Genomic DNA, 19,440 nt, shown 5'->3' with positions numbered 1-19,440 from the left:
TCGGTGGACCACCTGGATTTATGGTGTTTGGTGGGGTTTATGTCTCGTGGAGGTCAAATGATGATGAAAGGGTGAGAGGAGGGAGGGAGAGAGGGAGGAGGGAAGGAAAGGGTGTTGGATTAGCCGTGTTTTCTCGTGTGCTCTCGTGCATTGTTTGCTCTGCGATGTATTCGTTATGCTAGGTGGCATGTATGCTGATTGGATTGCCGTTCTGTCAGATTATTTGCGCTCAAGCTTCATTCTTCATGGTATAAGGATACTCTGTGAACGTTACCTGCATTCAGGTCTAAACTTGTTTCAACACTGTTGCAAATATATTTAGTGAGTTGCTCTGACCTTCCCTACCGCGTTCGCCGAGCTAGTACGATTCCGAGTTTTTCCTCGTCGTCCCATTAGTATCTATACCAATGGAGAACGAAGAAAAGTCGGTCTGCTTTGTTTAAAAGTCCAGCAGGCTGACGTGGGGCTTGGGAGGTTGTAGTCGGAGGCAGGTGGGGAACTCCAAAGAACGTGGGCAAGCTGGACATTGATATTATACTCTGCCAGGCGTTGATTGTCCAGTCTGAGCCTGACTAGTACTTGGCAGACCGAATAATCGTGGCCATGAGTCTGTGTTTTGAGTAGGTTAGCCTTGGTAGCTACACACCACGGCGAAACCTAGAAAAGCGTGTTATCAGAAACGTCCATAAACAGTGACCGAATCAGTCCCAGACTACTCATCTTATCTTATCGCATTATGCAGATTCCCTTGTCCATGGCTCCAAATCCTCCTCTCGCATCAGTGGACTGGGAAGATCCTGGAAGGGACCTTGACAATCCAGGTAAAACCGTCATTTGGGAAATCGCAAGAAACAGATTAGAGAAACTAAAATATTGTAAATTCTAATCGATTCAAGTCAGGGTCATATGGCCCAAGAGCAGGAGCAGCGATCCGGGTGCACACATGGCTCCCACTGGCATAAACAACCAGACTGAATCAAGTCAGCATTCTCACTACAAAACAACCTTTCTCTCGCTCAGCACTCTATTATCAAAGCACCTCCTGCACATCATTTCAAGTGATGGATCTCGGGTTAAATAACGTACACGTCTTGGTCACAGGTGAATCTGAATGAAGCCATCCCATTATCTGTGTCATCGTCTGAAACTCGCCATCTCAATGCAAGGCGCCAGTGGTGGCATCGGTCTTGAAACTACTCGTCTTTACTTGTGTGAGTACTACTTTCCCGAATTTGTATGTGTGGAATGCGTTCAAACGAGAGTGCTGGCATGTCGGGCGCATTCATTATACCACAATACTGTAATAGCATTGGGTGCGAACGTCTCCGCCCACTACAACACCAACGCAGAGCCCCTCAGAGATCTGCTAAAAACAACTTCGAGCCACCTCCAACTCGTACAGGCAAATCTTTCCAGCGAAAAAGACGTCATCGAGATGTTTAATTTCTTATCTCAACAAACATTCGGCCCTGTGCAGGTCGCAGTCGTCAACCACGGCTACTGGCCTCCGGCGGACGTACCAGTAGCGAAGATGTCACTGGACCAGTGGAACTCGACCTTGTCGAGCAACTTGACATCCTCGTTCTTGGTCTGTAGGGAGTATCTGAGAAAACTCGAAGGTGCGAGTTCGGCGGCGAAAGAAAAAGCTGCCATAGTGTTTGTCGGGAGCACAGCTGGAAAGTACGGAGAAGCTGGACATGCAGACTACTCCGCTACAAAAAGCGGTGAGAGGATGTGTCCCTCGTGCATCTTGTGTGAGACCTGATGGCGCCATTATCGGTGCAGCAATGATGTACGGACTGACGATGACGCTGAAGAATGAAATCGTCAAGATTGCGCCTAAAGGTAGAGTCAACACAGTTGCACCTGGATGGGTAAAGACGCCGATGGCCGAGGAAACCTTGAAGGATCCAAGGGTGGTATACCAAGCTCTTGCGTCGTACGACCTTCCTTATTCTATGGAAGAGTTACGTGTATGCTGATAATATGATGGGCTCGTAGGACGCCTTTGAAGAAAGTGGCGACTCCTCGGGATATTGCTAACCAGATTGCGATGTTATCATCGGGAACTGTCTCAGGGCATGTCACCGGACAGTGCTTAATGGTCGAAGGAGGGATGGAGGGCAGATTACTCAACAGAGAAGATGAAATCACATTACCAGTCTAGTAGAATTCTCGATACCGTTGAAAGATCTTGACGGGCGAGGTAATACTGAGGCGGGGTTGCCCCTAGCACATTAACATCGAAGTGGTACGAGCATGATAATCCATATTGTCCATCGTGTTGTCAAGATATACACAGTATCCAAAGCTTGTAACGACCGTCTGCTTTCCAGCCCAATAATATACTTGAAGAAACAGAAAACGTCTTGCATAAAACCCCCGACCCCTTTGTCTCGGTGATATGATATGCGACCATGAGGTGATGATATACGTCGAAGGATATTCAGATCACTTGATTCTCTTGAGCTATAGGAGACATCTGAATGAGCGAGAGTGAAAATCAATTTGACGAACCAACGCACTTTCTCGGTGTTCCTGAATACTCTGTTATCAAGGTTTCTGGTCTTACCATCGATTACCTCAATTCGCTCGTTCTGTCGATCCAACTCTTGACCCATAGCCATACCAAGTGCCTTTAGACCCTTTGTCACGTTCGAAACTTCCTCTAAATTATCATCCAATTCATCCTCAATCTCATCGTCAGAAGCACCGGCTTCGAACTGATAACGCTTGCGCTGCTCCTTCCTCGCCGAGAGCTGTGCTGCGGTACGCATCCTAGAGCTTCCACCTCCGGGAGAGATGCCCTCGTCGTCGTCATCCTGCCTCCCGTAGGTGGTAGCACGGCCTAGACGATTCTGGGTGTCCCTGATGTCCATCATAGCTTTTTCACGCTCACTCCGCTCTTCTTCGTACCGTTGTTGGATCTCTTGTTCCTTAGCAGCACGTTTCGCATCCTTATTCCAAGTTATGACAGGGCGGAAAATGGACCGGTTAAGTTGTTTGAGCTCATCAGTCTTATCCTCAGCTCGAGCAGTGTGGCCCTTTGCTACGTCAAGGTGACGTTCAGTATTGGCCAGTTTTTCTGAAATAAATAACACGGATTAGCGACAATCACACCCTTTTATGAAAAAGGAAAAAAGTCACACGTACCAGATTGATCGCCAAGTCTCGTCAAGGTACCGCGGGCTGTCTCCTCAGCCTCACGAGCAAGACGGAGAGCATTCCGTGTAGAATTAACACTTTCTTGCTTCAAGTACCTCGTCTGCTGACGAATACCTTCCACATCCTCATCATTCTCCTCTCCTGGCGGAGGTTCTCTTCCTGCAGGGGGGCCATCAAAGAAGCGACCTGAACCACCGCTTTTCTCGGGGTTGTATCCGGCAAAGAGCTCGTTGCGATTCTTCTGCAGCTGAGCGTCTTCTGGGTTATATCTGGGAGGTGGGTGATAGTCGTCGTTTACATTGGCACCAGCAGAGTTACTTCTGCTGGTCATTTTGTTGTAAGGGTCGCCATCTCTGCTTGGGACGTAAGTGGAGGCGTTTGAGCGATAGCTGGGTAGAGGCGACACGCTCCGCTGGCTTGTTCCACGAGTGCTTGACGGGGCCAACGATGGCTGGGACACTGGAGGTATCAAGTTCTGGTCTTTGCGTTTGAAGAACATGGTGGTAAGGAATAGAGAACTACGGAGCGTTGCTAGTAACAGACAACAGCCAGTCCAGTGCTCTGTTTATTATACTCAATGGGTCGTCGGCTTCTTCCGGTGGCACACACCGCCGCGGAGTAGATATCCTGGTTTTGCTTACTAATCCTCCTGATTACAGGTCTTTGGGTGCAATCGCTGTGGCCACTTCTCATTCACTTCTACGCGTATCCTTCTACCACTTTCTTACCTTCACCCCACCACAAGAGCCAGCTTCATCTCAAAATAATAATCACCATGGTGCGTATAAAATGAAACCATATGCACGCATAATGTATTCAAGTCATCATCTAGTCTACAAACTGCAGAAGACGTCTCATCCGCGACTTCAAACGCCTCTCCACAGACCCGCCAGGCGGTATATCAGGGAGCCCATGCCCAGACAACATCATGGTCTGGAACGCCGTCATCTTCGGCCCAGGTAAGCCTCTCTATGCTTCATGCTTGATCGCGTCAGGCTCAGCATACTACTCTGCAGCCGACACCCCCTTCGAAGACGGCACCTTCAAGCTCCTCCTCACATTCGACGAGTCCTACCCTAACAAGCCACCCACCGTCAAGTTCCTCTCCCGCATGTTCCATCCAAACGTATACGCCAATGGCGAACTCTGTCTGGACATCCTCCAGAACCGGTGGTCTCCCACCTACGACGTCGCCGCCATCCTCACCTCCATACAGTCTCTCCTACACGATCCAAACCCAAACAGCCCTGCAAACGCAGAGGCCGCACAGCTGTACAGAGAAAATATGAAGGAGTATGTCAGGCGCGTCAAGGCTACTGTGGAGGATAGTTGGTTAGATCCGGAGGAAAAGCAGAAGATGGCGGTTGATGGAGCGTCCGGCGATGGCGATGGGGTCGCGCAGTGATTCTTTTCTCATCACACCTCTTGTTTCGCCTCCTGTATAAGTAGCACGTGTGGTTGGCAGTTAATGTGTTTGGTATTGGTGTATTATTGTATTTCCTGTAGGGTCTCGAACGGAACCTTGCAGTAGTATCTCTGTACTTCAAAAACAATGTATCGTTTGCTGGATGGTTTGGCCAACTGGTGTCTTTCGGATTGTATACTTTCATTCACTAGGTGGTCTACGTGTAGCGCAGGTACATGATTATTAAAAACAATATTCACCACAAGAAATATATGCCCCACAATAATTTTCAACAGACAATACAAGAAATGATCAGAGATATCTGACAAAGAATGAAATGACAGTGGATCAATCAAGTAGGAATGGTACCATTGAGCTTGAAATCGCGGCTGCTCGCACCAACTGAGAACGTAATCTCACCACTGGGCTTACGCCACCCCTGCGCAACAACGTCCCAGATCGAGAGATCGTAGCGGGAAAGCGTGATCGAAACATGCTCAGTCTGGCCAGGGGAAACCTTCACGTTGGTGAAGCCCTTCAGCACGGAAGGAGGCTCAGCGGCGCTTGCTGGGTGGTGAATGTACAGCTGAGGGATCTGGGAAAGGGGTTTTGTCATTGTCACGATATAGTCAGGAATCACGAATCGGTATTTGCACTCACTTCGGTGCCGGAGAGTGAACCGGTGTTTTTGACGTGGAAAGTCACCTTGAAGGCGGGCTCGTGAAGCCTGGATGCGAGGATGAGTAAGGAATCATGGCAATAAACGTAATACTACTATACTACTTACCAGAGCGCTGTTGAAGAACCTTCTGCGATAGGGGTAGCATCGCCGTTCTCCCAAGCTTGTATCAAGCTCTGTTGCGGGTGATCTGAGGACGAGATAGCCGAGATATCGACCTGAGAGTACTCGAACGTCGTGTAGCTCAGACCGAAGCCGAACTCGAAGCGAGGTTCAATATTGGCCTGAGTTAACAAGAACGCCCTTGAGTCCGTGGTCTTTTCTTTGTAGTGCAGGAGAAAACACACTTACCGCATCAAAGTGGCGGTAATCGATGAACAGTCTGAACCCAACAAGTCTCAATTAATCCTAGAGACAGCATATAGCTGAATAGTTCACCTACCCTTCAGTATAATTGATGGCCAGAATGTCACTACCAGAGCCTCCTGTGATGAGCTGAGCAGGGTAGTCGGCAGGGCTCTTGGCAATCGTATACGGAAGTCTGCCAGATGGGTTGTAGGCACCATACAACACATCTGCGATAGCGTTACCACCTTCCTGACCACCGATACTTGCCCAGACGACCTACAAAGCAGTGTCAGGCCTGAGTAGAACATAGTGTATTAGTACGATGCTTACGGCAGTGACGTTGGGGTGTTCAATCCAAGGCTCGATGATGAGAGGACCGACACTGTTGACGACGACGATCGTGTTGTTGTTGTTGGAAGCAACAGCCTGGATCAAGTTATCACCATTGTGCCAAGCCGTCAAGTTCTTCCTGTCGAGGATTGAAACAAATGAGCAGAGGCATGGCAAAGGCTAGAACAACAGCACAAACCTGTCGCCCTCATTGCCGTCAACGGTGATGTAGTCTTCACCAGAGTCAGAATTAATGAAAACGATGGCAGCACTCTGGCCAGTCACAAGAGTTTGGGCATTGGCAGTGTTCCAGTCATCAAAGTCCCAGAAAATACTGCTTCCGTCCTGGCGAGCACGTTCCTGTATAGCCTCGTAAGGAGTGATCAAATACGGGAATAAACCAGTTCTGAACAACGGAATTCCGGTTAAGGAAGCTCAAAAATCAAATGCCCCTAAAACTTACCCAGATCCCCAGCCCATAGCAAGGAATCTGTCTGATCCACCCTGATCGGAGAACTCGTTGGGGCCGGATATTCCAGGACCTGCATCACTTCCGACGAGTATGAGGTTCCTAGGCTTGTTGAGAGGCAAAGCGCCACGCTCATTCTTCAGCAACACGCTTCCAGCAGCGCCGATCTCGCGGACAATCTTGTAGTGGTCCGACTGAACGTTAACATGCTTGTTCGTCGCCTCATCCAGAGTGTTGAACGCGTTGAAACTGACTTCGGGGTAGTCAGATTCTTGGTGGAGATAGTACCATCCGGCGATGATGCGTGTGGCCATATCGTCAACTCGTGCTTGTGAGATGGTGCCGTTTTGGACGAAGGCGGTGAGGTTACCGCCAAAGTAGGAGTCTCCAGAATCGAACGTGATATCGCCAGGCATGGTCATGTCCAGCCCAGCAACGGCAGAAAGGGTGGCCATAGTGGCTTGCCAATCGGACATGACATATCCTTGGAAGCCATATTCCCGTTTCAGGATATCATTGATCATTTTATCATTGTTGCAGGCGTATGTATCATTGATCAAGTCTGCGTACTCGGTTCAATACTATCCCTTGCGAGAAACGGGGTTCAATCTGAACTCACTGTAGCTGCACATGACGGAAGATACACCTGCCATGACACTGCGCAGGAAAGGATGCGCATATATCTCATGTTGGGTCCTATCGTCTACATTGGCAGAATCCTGTGTGCGCATGTGCTCCTGCTCGCTGTTGACGGGAGGGCGATGAGGGTATGCGCTTCTGATGGGATGCAACAGAAACTTACTTGTTGATGAAATGCTTCGCGCAGGCCTGGACTCCGCCATTCTGCATACCAAGGATGGTCTCATAGGCTGCCTCGCCCGTCAAGAAAGGATCAGCACCGAAACCTTCCCAGTTACGACCACCCTGGGCAATACGGCCCATGTTCATCATGGGGCCAAGGGCGACATTGACACCCTTGCCCTTGTGCTCGCTGCCCAAAGCCAAGCCGCGAGCACGAATGAGGGCACGGTTCCATCTATCAAAAGGGGCATAAGGAATGGTATCACATATTTCAATATGCAAAATACGCACGTAGAAGCAGTGGTGATGCCAGCTGGGAAGGCCGTCACAAAATCGGCGAAACGGACAGCAAGAGGCGAATCCTTTGGGCAAGTCAGTTTTGTACATGAAATTACCAAAACGAAAGAATAATACCTCAAGGCATAAACCTGGGAAGTTTTTGTTGGCGGGAATGTTACCGACACAGAGACCATTGCCCCAACCAACACCTGTGGTGATGTTGACTTTCTCCTCGAGAGTATAATCTGCAAGCTACAATAAATTGTCAGCGTAATCCAGAATCACTCGCGCAATTCGAGCGAGAAGAAAAGGTAGTGCGATCAGTAGACTGCTAGTACAAGAACCAGCTCATTTCCTAGTATATCTCGTCTCAGGGTGTATGCGCATAAAAATGAGCTTCCTGTCTCGCTCATCCCTCGAAAAAAGAATCTACTTGATGGCCGCCAATTAAAGAATAAAGCACAGAAGCAAAAGAGGCGAATAACAAATCGACAGCGGAGATACTAACGTGTTGCTTAGCCTTGGAGTATGCTGCTGCCCAAGCAGGCGCGAAATCAGGGATCAGGGTGGGATCGCTGCTAACTTCAGGTGGGTGAAGAGGATCAGTTGAGGGGAAACTGGGAGGGTTTGGTGCCAAAGTGGGCGTAGGATAAGGAGTGAAAGGATAGTGAGAGATTGGAAGGGTCGATACACCAGGCTCTGTGGCTACATGAGTTGTGCTTGCTGAGGACGAGGTGGGTGAAAGAGGCGGAAGGAGCGATGGCAGGAGCGATGTAAGAGGCAACGAAAGTGATGAAAGGAGCGTTGAGGTTGAGGTCGATGCAGAGGATGGCGTCGACGACGAGACAGACGACGAGGTCGCGGTCAAAGATGTGCTCGTCGCCGTGCTCGACTCCTTTGGCTTTGACGAAAGCGAGCTCGGAGGAACGGTGACCGTGGTGGGCGTTGCAGAGCTCGACGGTGCGAGAGCATTGGGTGCCCCGAGTACAAAAGGCAGAATGCAAAGTAACGACAGCAGCTTTCCCGAGACCATCCTGACCAACTCACAAAAGCTCACGTCAGAGCTTGGAGAGAAAAAGCCTACATTTCAAAAACGTTCTCTTATGAGTCCACTGAAAGCGAACATGGACCCTGCAAAAATATCGGAAGGTTCGTATTCGGACCATCAAGCCAAGAAACCCACTGCCATATATGGTAATCATACCTTCCCCGCCATAACGGCTTTGATGCGATCGTAAAACATACTAAAATGTTCGTATTTCACTGTGGTTTCAAATGTGTCTCATCAGGTCTCTCTTATTTAAAATAGCACTAGTCTTGCTACCTTGGTCAGTGTCAATGGCTTCTCATTATCACGTCTGGGACTGCAAACACCGCAAACAAATTCCAATCAACGCCCGCAACGGTTTTTCATCATGATTCCCCATTCGATGGACTTGATCATGATCGAAGAAAAAGTGATATAACATCTACTCAAAATACCATTTTTCTTGGCAATACCTGGAGACATGCGGAACCGTACACTTATGACCATTCTCTCGCACTTCTTTGGCGTGTGGACGACCGTTTAACACACAAATGGGGTAAGATGGGGTAAACATGGGGCTGCTAAGAATCACGATCGGGGATCACTCTTCTGACTTTTCCCTCGATGCTGTGCGCCCCGTGGTTTTCCACAACGCAAAATTTATTCACTTCTGCGTCAACTATCGTTCCCATGTGTACAGTACACTACCGTCAAGAAACATCTTCGGTCGCAGCATCTCAACACCCCAATACCATTTCAAAACACCCTTACGAGCTTTACGCTTTCCACTCCGAGAGCCAAGTCTTCATATACGACAGGCCAGCAGCTTGCACCTTCGCAATAGTAGGGTCTATGCTACCATACTCAGTGACGAGATCTGAACAGTGGAATCCATTACTCTCGTAGACCGGCTGTAAATCCACATTAGTCGGCTTGTTCACGCCATCTGCAGACATAGTGGCTCCTCGCCAAGGGTCAACTGGGAAAATACAATTCACGATATTGGTTGCTTAAATCGGGGGAAATAACATACGAAGGCCATTGGCAGAGAAGAGCCTGTCGACTGTTAGGTTCCATCCACCGTACTTTGCATTAGTCTCCTGAGTGGTGGGCGGACGGGGTGCACTGAACGCTTGAGGGAAATAATTCACGCATTCTCTCTGCCCCAAGCTGTGTTAGCAATGATAAATTTTCTTTATAGGCAAGACTCACTTCGGCGTATGTGGGCTGAAGAATACGGCTCACGATAGCAGGCTGACCTTCAGGAGGGCCTACCTGATAGAAACCAACCTGGTTACAGCTGCGAGGGAATTGGTCAGCCTTGCTCCAAAAGTCGTGATTTCGTATACTCACACAATCCATAGCCATGAACGGTCAGCGTTATTGACGCTTGTGTCACTGTAGTAACCAAAGGTGGGGTCATGACTCCCCAGACAGTCACTTTGCCAAAGTGGTAAGCGAACGTGTATGCAAAGAAAGAACATGACTCACTCAGCGTTCTCCTGTCCGCATACTGGTTATATCTCAATACTTGATTATTGTCAAGGTATTAAATGAATCACTCACTAGACTTGTAGTAGGTATTTTTCCAGAATGCGCCCCATGCAATGATAGCATGGTCAAGTCCCCTGCCCGATGGACCCGCGACAACGCCAGTAACGTTTTCAAGAGCATCACAGAATTGGGAGAACAACGCCCCATGCTGTATCTCTTTACTTGGCTGATACTTCTGCCAGTCAAACAAGTTGGTGCGCACTACAAAGACGTTAGTCATGACGCTTAGCAGAGACATGCTGAGCCACCACAATCGCGAACGTACATGCAGACGCAAAGTCATCTATGTGCGAGAGGCCAGTTAAACCAAATGCAGATTTAAGGTCATTCAATGCAGTAGCATTGCCATGCGCGTCACTCTCGTCAAGGTAAGCGATTACAGCTTCGACATCCGCTGCGCAGCCGGCGGGCATGTACTTGCGAATTGGTGTGAAGTAGTCGTAAAAATCACTGACCAACGTTGTGGTCAGTATCTATAGGAGCCAGAGAATGGTACGACATTACGTGATAGCCTCAACGACTCCTGACGAAGAGTACCCTGCCCAGAATACACCCGGCTTACTAGAAAGGGTTGAACAGGTGAGCGTGAATGTTCGCACTGTAATTTTATACACTGACTTGACCATTGTCCAACTCGTCAACGCACCTAAACACACAGACATGAACGAATGAAAGATTGATCATCCCAGGAAAAAGACTTCGTACCACTATAGCTGCCACCGATTAAGACCCAAGGCGCTTGATGAGGTTTGACCTGGTCACCACCTGGTATGAGGAAATCTACGTTCTCTGCAAAGTAGGCCAAATCATCGATGGCCTGCTGAATAGTCAGAAGTTCGAGGCTTTCTGACGCCAGATTGTCACGAGGATTGGAGAAGCCAAAAAACCGATGTTCAAGAAGGACTGTCGCACCGTTCTCTTGCTGGGCAATGAGACCGTTGATAGCACCGGTGGTCAAGTAACCCGTATAATCTGTTGCGCAAAGGACGTAAGTTCAAAGATCAGATCGAATGAAAGGGACTACGATACCTTCTGCATTGGCTTCGCCGGGAGTCATCAAAACGATAGGACCCCCCGACTTGTAGAACTGCCAGGTCGTCCAATATCGCTGTTGGAATGTCCCCAAGCCTGGGTTGTTGTGATCAATCAGTTGATTAAAGTAGTACACGGTGTCTAAAGCCGGCAACAAGGTTCCATTGCGATCATAGACAGGACCTTTGGATGCGGAAATCTTTGGAATAGAAGCACGGCCTCTGAACGTGACATCCGGTATAGAAGCAAGAGAAACAGAGCTCATTGCTGACGACGCAAGCAGAGACTTGAATAACCAAGAGGAAGCCATTCGAGGTAATTTTCGAGGAGCAGACGATAGCTGAAGCTCGTTATCCAGGAAAGCTGAGGAATGTCATCGCGAACTGGCTCTTATTATATGCCAATAGGCACGTAGATTCCATGGAAGTAGAAGTTGTGGACAGCATGCTGTTGTCGATTATCAGAAAGAGAAAGGCTGGAGCACCATTGTTCGACTCTGAGGAAACGACGTCTTCACTTGATTCACAGAAGAGTAAGAGTCGCCTGGAGGTACGAAAGCTACTATTCCTCGCGCACATGCTGCCAGATGTGGTAGTACTACTCCAACACACCACCAAGGACAAAACTGGCAGATAATTCGCTATTAGCATCTGTAGGAGCACTAGATGCTTCTCATAATAACTCACTGCAACCTGGAATACCGCCTTCTCAAACACAAAAACTTCTTCAAGAATCATACATCTACAGCATCGAGCCTAATCTCGGAAGCCCAGATCCTTAGGAGGAGTCGAGGTTTAAATCTGAGGCAAAAAATGGTAAAGTTCACTCGTTGATTTCTCCTCCTAAGGATCTGCAGGCTCCTCCACAGCCACTGTTTCGAGAGAGGAGGATGAGTGGTAAGGAGCTCGGGACAAGGCTTATTAATAGATAGTCACATGATTACGATAATTTCAAAGTCAGCACAACTTTATTTCCTCGCTCTTTCTCCACAGCGGCTGCAAATTAACATTTGTAAACAATGGCTCGCCACAGACGAGCATCATTGTCGGACATCGAAAAATGTTAATTGTTTTTCGAATTACAGTACGATTACTAATTTTGCAGTCCAGTGATGTATGTTGATGGCCAGGCAGGATTTAAACTCCTTTACTGGCATCTGTAGGATAACCCAGCAAAAGCCAGGCTCCTATCCATGTTTTTGGCAGGCCAAAGTTGGACAAGTGCTTGCTAAGGAGGGAATGATGTTATATTGATTGCAGGACAGGTTTGGGAACAACATGTAACGGTTGTAACTCAACCGTCACTAGTCTTGAATCACATTGTTGCTTATTCATACCTGCCTTAGTCTTGCTTGCGTCACATTCCTTATTCCAGAAACCGAGCCATAATTTTACTGTCATTACTCGCTAGTCACTTGTTCGCCTTTTATGACTTAGCCTACTTTCGTTTCATATATAAAGGACCCTCTTGTCGTAGAACTCCCCAGTCAATTTTGAATACACCAGTAGACCTTAAACTGTGATTTGGACTGACTCGAGAGCTCTCTCATTTCCCTACTACTACGTGTGATGTTCTGTGTGACCGTTACACATTTATGATACCTCTCATACTTAGGCCCAAACACATGGAAAAATGGCAGTAAACTGTTAGTTTTGGTGATTCTGCACCTATTTGTGCTATCTATTTTCCTTTCTTTCTAAATCACTTTCCTCTTTATTCTTTTTGCTCTATTGTTCAGTATTCACTGAGCATTCTATAATTTCGCCTTTGTGGCTGATTTGTTTACCTTTGTTTACAAAACTTCGGACTAGTATTGCAGAGTCCAGTATTCCTATTCTTTAGTTACTCATACTGGACTCTAGTTCTGTCCCTGTTAGCTCTCAGCAAGTGGCTAGACACTTCCCAGAAGTTCTTAATTGAACATAAACTTGGGCAGCAGAATGTGGAGACACTGGCAAAAGTGAACATGAACACTGAGATTACCAATTGCCAGTGCTTCGAACTTACTTGCCTAAATTGGCATGTGGTAAAACATTATTAATTAGTCTGCAATTGTTTTTTGGTGTCCAACATTGAGACTCATCACTGTCACTGTGGCGAGCCATTGTTTACAAATGTTAATTTGCAGCCGCTGTGGAGAGAGAGCGAGGAATAAAGTTGTGCTGACTTTGAATTATTATCTTATCATATCTAATCTCATCATTATATCTCTAGGATTAAGTCCTCCTCTCTCGGAACAGTGGCTGTGGAGGAGCCTGAAGGATCTGGTGCATTTGATGTAGGGGGGGGTTGTTACGATCTCTATTGGACATTTAAGGACTACTCATTTCTTTTTACTCATCGGTTATACCATCAGACTGATGACTCATTTCCTTCACGTACACTTCTGTTCCTCTTGCATTCACAGTACCTATTATAGTACTTAGTCCTCAACAGACGGACCTGCCCTAGATAGGACCTAACTCCTATCACCGATTCCTTTCCCTTATAAATACCATGTAACAGCAGTAGTATTCTCTAATACGATTCTACGCAGTTTACGCTTACAAAGCTAGACTCCTAAGATCAGACTTCTACTCAGAAGAAGACCAACTCCTGTTGGAAAACCTCCACTCAGAACTACGTTCTCGAAAAAATACAAACTTACAGGGTTAAAGATTTGCGGTCTAAATGTATGGTTGTCAATCTGAGACTGTCCCAGCACTGGTGCTTTTTTTGCCCGTGACGGACGCAGCGGCTTTGGCGCATTCTTCTTTAGTGTGCATTACGCTCAGCTATCTCCTGCTTTCTCTTTGCAGCTCTTTCCTGCCTTTCAATTTCTTTGGTGGCACTAAACGCTCGGTCAAAAACATCGAGCCGTGCCAGGACGTTGTCACCATGGCGCTCCACTGAAAATGGACTCCAGCCACTGTCACACAACCCTGGGAGGTTATGAACACACTTGGCAGCGAGTTTGTGGAGAACAGGCTCTGGAAGCAGCCCCTCTGGGCCATAAGGAACTGCCTCAGCATAACCGTTCATCCACATTTCAAACCGCCAGTTGGTAAGGAGGACTTTGGCCGCTTTAAAGTGCTTCTCACACTGAGTCAAAGGACCGGATGTCGCAGTGACCATGGGGTGTTTGCCGTTTCACTCGGGACTCTTGCTGGGGGTGCAATTGTTGGCTGGACATTTTGAACGGTTTGGGGGTGTTGTTGGATGTTTGGTCGCGAGGTGCTGTTGAGTTCAGTTGTCACAACATGCACCGGTGGGAGCTGAGAAGGCAGGTCACAAGTCACGCCTGGTTCAACGTACACACGGTTTCACACTCACGCTGTTTTTGTCCACCACAGCCAAAATATTCATCTGCTACGTCTCATTGGCAGCTTTTTGTCTGGATCCAGGTGCGTAAGCCTTCTTCCACTTCCTTGACATATACAATATCTTCATTTTCTCCAGGCCTTTTTTTTTGGTAGTGCTTTTTTCCTGGAATACAGTAGGTTGCACCAATAAAAATACTCTGGCTAATAAATTTGTGTTGTGACCAGCTCGTCCAGCTCGCTGCATCCACACAGACAAATTTGCAGGTGCCATGAACTGCACAACCCATTCAATGTGTGGCATGTCACCCCCTTGTATTATTGGTAAGAAAGCTGTTCCCGGACATAGAAGGACTCCATACCATGCCAGCAGCTTCGGTTGCTAGTAAAACCTTGATTGTTCCTTCTCAGAACTGCTTCATTAGTATTGATTTGGCTTTGACACTTCGGCGGGAATGATAGACTGCAACCTGATGTTGTATCTCCAGTGGTGAGTTTTCTCTAATCCATTTGCATGCCACCATCAGTGTATTGATGTCATCCCCAAATACCAACATCTGTTTATATCCATTGTCATCGGCTGCACCACCACAGCTTTTCGGGAGTACAAATGTCAAGGAGTCCAGGTCAGATTTTCCAGCAGACATGTGTCTAACTTCCCAGGATATATTAGGCCAATCAACACCCAGGTTGACATGATAGCAATTCAGTGGGTCATTATGACAGGTTGAACGACTATCAGCAAGAACTCAAGCAGGTAGTGTAGCGGAAGTCACCAAGAAAGGCACATGGCTTGGTATGAAAGCTCATAAGGTTCCTCACGGAATTTGTCTCCCCACTGAGATATGCAGTGGGCTTCATCGATTATAACTGCAGCCAGATGTGCTGCAAAGTAGGGTGTACTAATGAGCTGGCAAAATTGATCATGTAAGAGACACATCTCTGGAGATGTGATAACAACTTGATCTTTTCGTTTAAGTAGATCCTTTTCCGGAACTCAGTGGAAATGAACACGGACTCAAGAGACACTGACCTCATGGAGTGCCTTGTTATATGTTTCACCATTGACTGCAATGGCTGACAGCTTCATCCCTCCGAACCTATTAGCCTTGTGGTGATATATATATAAGAAAATACAAAGCAATAAATAGCCGTGCATACCTGGTCTTCTTCAAGAACATTAAGAGGTGATATGACAATGACATGTTTTTCAGGATGAACAAACAATGGCATAACAAAGGGCATTGTTTTGCCTGCACCTGTTGGTGCAATGACTGAGCAGTCAAGTCCCAAGATCAAAGCTTCAGCCACGTCGAGTTGCCAGCTATAAGGTTCCTGGTTACAACGAGAGTGGAGATCATTGTGGATCTTGCAGCGGGTAGTTGTAGAATTGTATTTTTGTGTCTTGTACTTGTGTTCACGAGCATTGTTCAGTAGTTGTAATGACCAAACAGATTCTTTCTCATGCAAGCTGGCATGAGTCTTCTCCGAGTTGGTTTTCATCAGAAGCACAGATATGCCTAAACGAGGTTTTCATAGTACATGATCAACAGACATTTTTGGCTATGTGCATAGTCACATAACTAGACCTACCCCCTTCTGTACCAAATGCACCAGACATTATACTATCGTTGGAAAATAGGTGCAATTGGTCTGGGGAGAAGTTGAATAACTCACCAGTTGTTGAGCTTTAGACTGTCGGAACTTGACCAGTAGATATAATTTTTAGTTTTCTAGCTGCCTATGTAGAAAAATAAGCAAGAACTTGAGGCATTGGAGCAGTGGAACAAAACCAAAAAGACGACACATGTTTTGGAATGGTTCTGCAATTTCTGGTCACACTGGGTCACAGCGGCACTCACAGACCAAATCAGGCGGAGCTTACAAGTCAAATTCTGCCAGGTCACACCAAGTCCTGACACTGGTGGTATGTGCGGTATGTACTGAAGTGGAGCTAGCAGTCCTTGATTGATTATCTTGGTGTGTGATTGCCTGTTTTGGTCGCCTAGTCACGACTCCATCATTGTTTTCGTTTCTCCAGACGTTTTGAGGCCCCAATCAGCTCAGTAAGTATCTGGCACTGTAGGGGCCTACCTATTGACATTTTCTAGAAAGATATTGCAATATTCCCAGCACGAGATCTGGTCAAATCTGGCCATCTTTCCCTCAAAATTCACACTTCTGGAGTTCAAGAGCATAGTGTCAGGTCTGTCGTTGTTGCTACAGATAAGCTATTCACTAAATTCTTTCACAATTATATTCTCTATACTATATTCTACATCTGACAATTTTCTAGCTACCTGTACAGTGATCGTTGAGCCTCTGGAGGCCCAAGTGCATATCTCTTACTGGTTGCATCCGGTGTCCAACGATAGTAGAGCATCGTTGCGCGAGCAAACCTTACCACTTTTTTGCCTCAGATTCAAACTCCGCTCGCAGGCACTAGGGTATCTCGCGCACATGCTCTATATTGTCTGGGGTAACGAAACTACATCGAGCCTTGTTCAACCCGATTCGGAGGTCGGTTTTTTCCGTGAAAGTGATCATCGATTCGTGAGCCGAGAATCCATCGTTATTGTTGGTGGACCACCATAACAAATATCCAGAATTTTAATTCCACTGATCTTGGGGCTTGAGGTCGATTTTGAACTGCTTTCGACCCTGATACTTCGACCCTACAAATCACAACCGGTGATCGCTCTTCCACTCACTCTCCTGTGCACGAAACATAACATGAAATTTACTCGCATTTACTTACATTGCACTCGAAAATGTGAAACATTCCTTCCTGTCACCATATCGTAGTACCAAAAAGTTCCTTCTGTCACAACGTCCCTGCAAACCAGCAACGTCTCGGGGCTACCATTACAATGCAGGTGCTTTCCACTGCGAGAGCCAAGTCCTCATGGACGAGAGACCGGCAAGTTGGGTATTCCTGACAGTAACATCGTAATAACCGTACACAGTGACAAGGTCCGAACAGTGGAAGGCATCAGTCTCGTAAACAGGCTGGAAATTCACGTTGCTCGGTTTGTTCACACCGTCTGCAGATATGGTGGCTTCAAGCCAAGGGTCACCTAGTGCAAGAATAATCACAATAACCTTGCCTAGAATGGGAAAATAACATACGAAGGCCGTTGGCAGAGAAGAGTCTGTCGACTGTCAGGTTCCATCCCCCGTACTCTGCATTAGTCTCCTCTGTGGTGGGAGGACGGGGTGCACTGAACACTTCAGGGAAATAATTCACACATGCTCTCTGCCAAATTGTATTAGCAACGATAATTTTTTCTTATAGGCAGGACTCACTTGGGCGTATGCGGGCTGAACAATACGACTCACGATAGCAGGTTGACCTTCAGGAGGGCCTACCATTGAAAAGCCCAACTGGTTGCAGCTGCCGGGAAATGGTCAATCCTACAATAAAGCCGTGATTCTGTAAGCTTACAGCATCCAGAGCCATGAACGATGCCAGTTGTTGACTGTTGTGTAATGGTACCAAGGCAAGGAGGAGTTGTGAGTCCCAAGACAGTCACTGCGTCAAATGGTAAGTAAACAACATGGGATTCATGCAATAAAAAAATACTACTTGGCGCTAAAGTTTCCACATACTTGACATATCTCAATATCTAGTCGAAATTGGGATATTGAATTCTTCACTCACTAGGACCGTAGTTATTAACTTGCCAAAACGTGCCCCACGCGTTGATTGCGTGGGTAATTCCCCAACCTGACGCATTCGCACTGACACCGTTATTAACTTCAAGGGCGTCACAGAATCGGGAGAAAGCCGTATATTGATTGGTCGGTTGATAGTCCTGCCAAGCATACAAGTTGATGCGCACTTAAAAGTGTAAAGTGTAAGCCATTGGACTAGATAAACCATTACAATGGCAATTTCTAACTTACATGTAGCGGCAAAATCATCCACATACGAGAGGCCAGTTAAACCAAACGCAGACTTGAGGTAATCCAATGCAGGAGTGAAGTTTTGTGCGTAAGCCGCGTCGAGGTAGGCGATTACAGCTTCGACATCAGCTGAGCAGTTCTGGGGCATATACTCACGAATCGGTTTGAAATAGTCGTAGAAATCACTGGGAAATATAAATATCAGCATGAATAGGAGCACCGAACTGCACAACGTTACGTGATAGCTTCAACGACTCCAGACGAAGAGTATCCTGCCCAGAAGATACCTGGCTTGCTAGAAACAAGGGAACAGGTGAGTGTAAGCATTGTCAAATTAATCGATATACTGACTTAACCATCGTCCAACCCGTCAATGCACCTGATGTCATAGATAAATACGAATGGTTACTTGAGTTTCACACGGAAAAGGCATCGTACCTGGATAGCTGCCTCCAATTAAAACCCAAGGCGCTTGATGAGGCTTAACCTGGTCGCCACCTGGCATGGGCAGATCTACATTCTGTGCGAAGTAGACCAAGTCATCGATGGCCTGCTGAATAGTAAGGAGCGCGAGACTTTGGGTGGTCAGATTATCATAAGGGTTGGAAAAGCCAAAAAACCGATGTTCAAGAAGAATTGTCGCTCCGCTCTCTTGCTGAGCTATGAGGCCGTTTATAGTCGCGTTAGTCAAGAAACCCAGGGAAGCTGGGATGTGGTTAGATTGAACATGAAGACGTGATTTAATTCAAGACTTTCTGTACCTTCTGTAGTTTCTGCGCTGGTTTCACCGGGGGTCATCAAAATGATAGGACCGCCCGCCTCGTAGAACTCCCAAGTTGTCCAGTATCGTTGTCGAAATGTCCCCAAGCCAGGGTTGTTGTGATCAATCAGTTGATTAAAGTAATACACAGTGTCTAAAGCTGGCAACAAGGTTCCGTTGCGATCATAGACAAGATTTTTGGACGCGGGAACCTTTGGAATAGAGACGTGGCCTCTGGACATGACATCCGGTATAGCGGCAAGAGCATACGAGCCCAACGCCAAACACGCAAGCAAGAGCTTGAGTAAACGAGAGGGAATCATTCGGGGTAGTTTTGGAGGGACAGAGGATGGGTAAAGCTCGCTATCTAGGAAAGCTGAGGGATC

General features: G+C 47.1%; 6 protein-coding genes across 6 annotated transcripts; 1 reads left to right on the top strand and 5 right to left on the bottom strand.

The window, feature by feature from the left end:
- Positions 1-659: 659 nt before the first annotated feature.
- SERLADRAFT_380464 (uncharacterized protein) lies at positions 660-3,697 on the bottom strand (the record flags this gene model as incomplete). Its single annotated transcript, XM_007314722.1, has 8 exons — positions 660-821; positions 897-1,101; positions 1,167-1,211; positions 1,308-1,724; positions 1,786-1,939; positions 2,002-2,469; positions 2,526-3,085; positions 3,154-3,697. 3 exons carry the CDS (start codon positions 3,662-3,664, stop codon positions 2,452-2,454), a joined length of 1,089 nt encoding a protein of 362 aa, XP_007314784.1.
- A 133-nt stretch (positions 3,698-3,830) lies between these two features.
- Positions 3,831-8,509, bottom strand: SERLADRAFT_359881 (glycoside hydrolase family 3 protein; the record flags this gene model as incomplete). Its single annotated transcript, XM_007314721.1, has 16 exons — positions 3,831-3,943; positions 3,998-4,124; positions 4,182-5,165; positions 5,231-5,297; positions 5,358-5,533; positions 5,601-5,631; positions 5,692-5,873; positions 5,928-6,066; positions 6,127-6,333; positions 6,391-6,958; positions 7,016-7,140; positions 7,199-7,432; positions 7,489-7,559; positions 7,612-7,728; positions 7,985-8,093; positions 8,262-8,509. The coding sequence occupies 14 exons, from the start codon at positions 8,507-8,509 to the stop codon at positions 4,923-4,925; spliced, it is 2,517 nt and encodes an 838-aa protein (XP_007314783.1).
- Positions 8,510-9,137: 628 nt separating this feature from the next.
- SERLADRAFT_459173 (uncharacterized protein) lies at positions 9,138-11,478 on the bottom strand (the record flags this gene model as incomplete). The annotated part of the gene is made up of 11 exons (XM_007314720.1): positions 9,138-9,482; positions 9,537-9,663; positions 9,716-9,803; positions 9,857-9,943; positions 9,995-10,016; positions 10,070-10,258; positions 10,323-10,507; positions 10,562-10,618; positions 10,676-10,703; positions 10,763-11,029; positions 11,087-11,478. 11 exons carry the CDS (start codon positions 11,397-11,399, stop codon positions 9,280-9,282), a joined length of 1,566 nt encoding a protein of 521 aa, XP_007314782.1.
- Positions 11,457-11,940, top strand: SERLADRAFT_380453 (uncharacterized protein; the record flags this gene model as incomplete). Its single annotated transcript, XM_007314719.1, has 2 exons — positions 11,457-11,714; positions 11,776-11,940. 2 exons carry the CDS (start codon positions 11,510-11,512, stop codon positions 11,868-11,870), a joined length of 300 nt encoding a protein of 99 aa, XP_007314781.1.
- Positions 11,941-13,843: 1,903 nt separating this feature from the next.
- On the bottom strand, positions 13,844-14,203 carry SERLADRAFT_434504 (uncharacterized protein; the record flags this gene model as incomplete). The annotated part of the gene is made up of 1 exon (XM_007314718.1): positions 13,844-14,203. One exon carries the CDS (start codon positions 14,201-14,203, stop codon positions 13,844-13,846), a length of 360 nt encoding a protein of 119 aa, XP_007314780.1.
- Positions 14,204-17,111: 2,908 nt separating this feature from the next.
- On the bottom strand, positions 17,112-19,347 carry SERLADRAFT_354447 (uncharacterized protein; the record flags this gene model as incomplete). The annotated part of the gene is made up of 10 exons (XM_007314717.1): positions 17,112-17,465; positions 17,518-17,644; positions 17,695-17,782; positions 17,834-17,920; positions 18,046-18,229; positions 18,295-18,479; positions 18,533-18,589; positions 18,646-18,673; positions 18,733-18,999; positions 19,056-19,347. 10 exons carry the CDS (start codon positions 19,294-19,296, stop codon positions 17,254-17,256), a joined length of 1,476 nt encoding a protein of 491 aa, XP_007314779.1.
- Positions 19,348-19,440: the final 93 nt, after the last annotated feature.

Source organism: Serpula lacrymans, assembly GCF_000218685.1.
Source record: "Serpula lacrymans var. lacrymans S7.9 unplaced genomic scaffold SERLAscaffold_3, whole genome shotgun sequence".
Lineage (NCBI taxonomy): Eukaryota > Fungi > Basidiomycota > Agaricomycetes > Boletales > Serpulaceae > Serpula > Serpula lacrymans.
The sequence above is the reverse complement of the archived record's forward strand: the minus strand, read 5'-3'. Positions and strand labels throughout refer to the sequence as shown.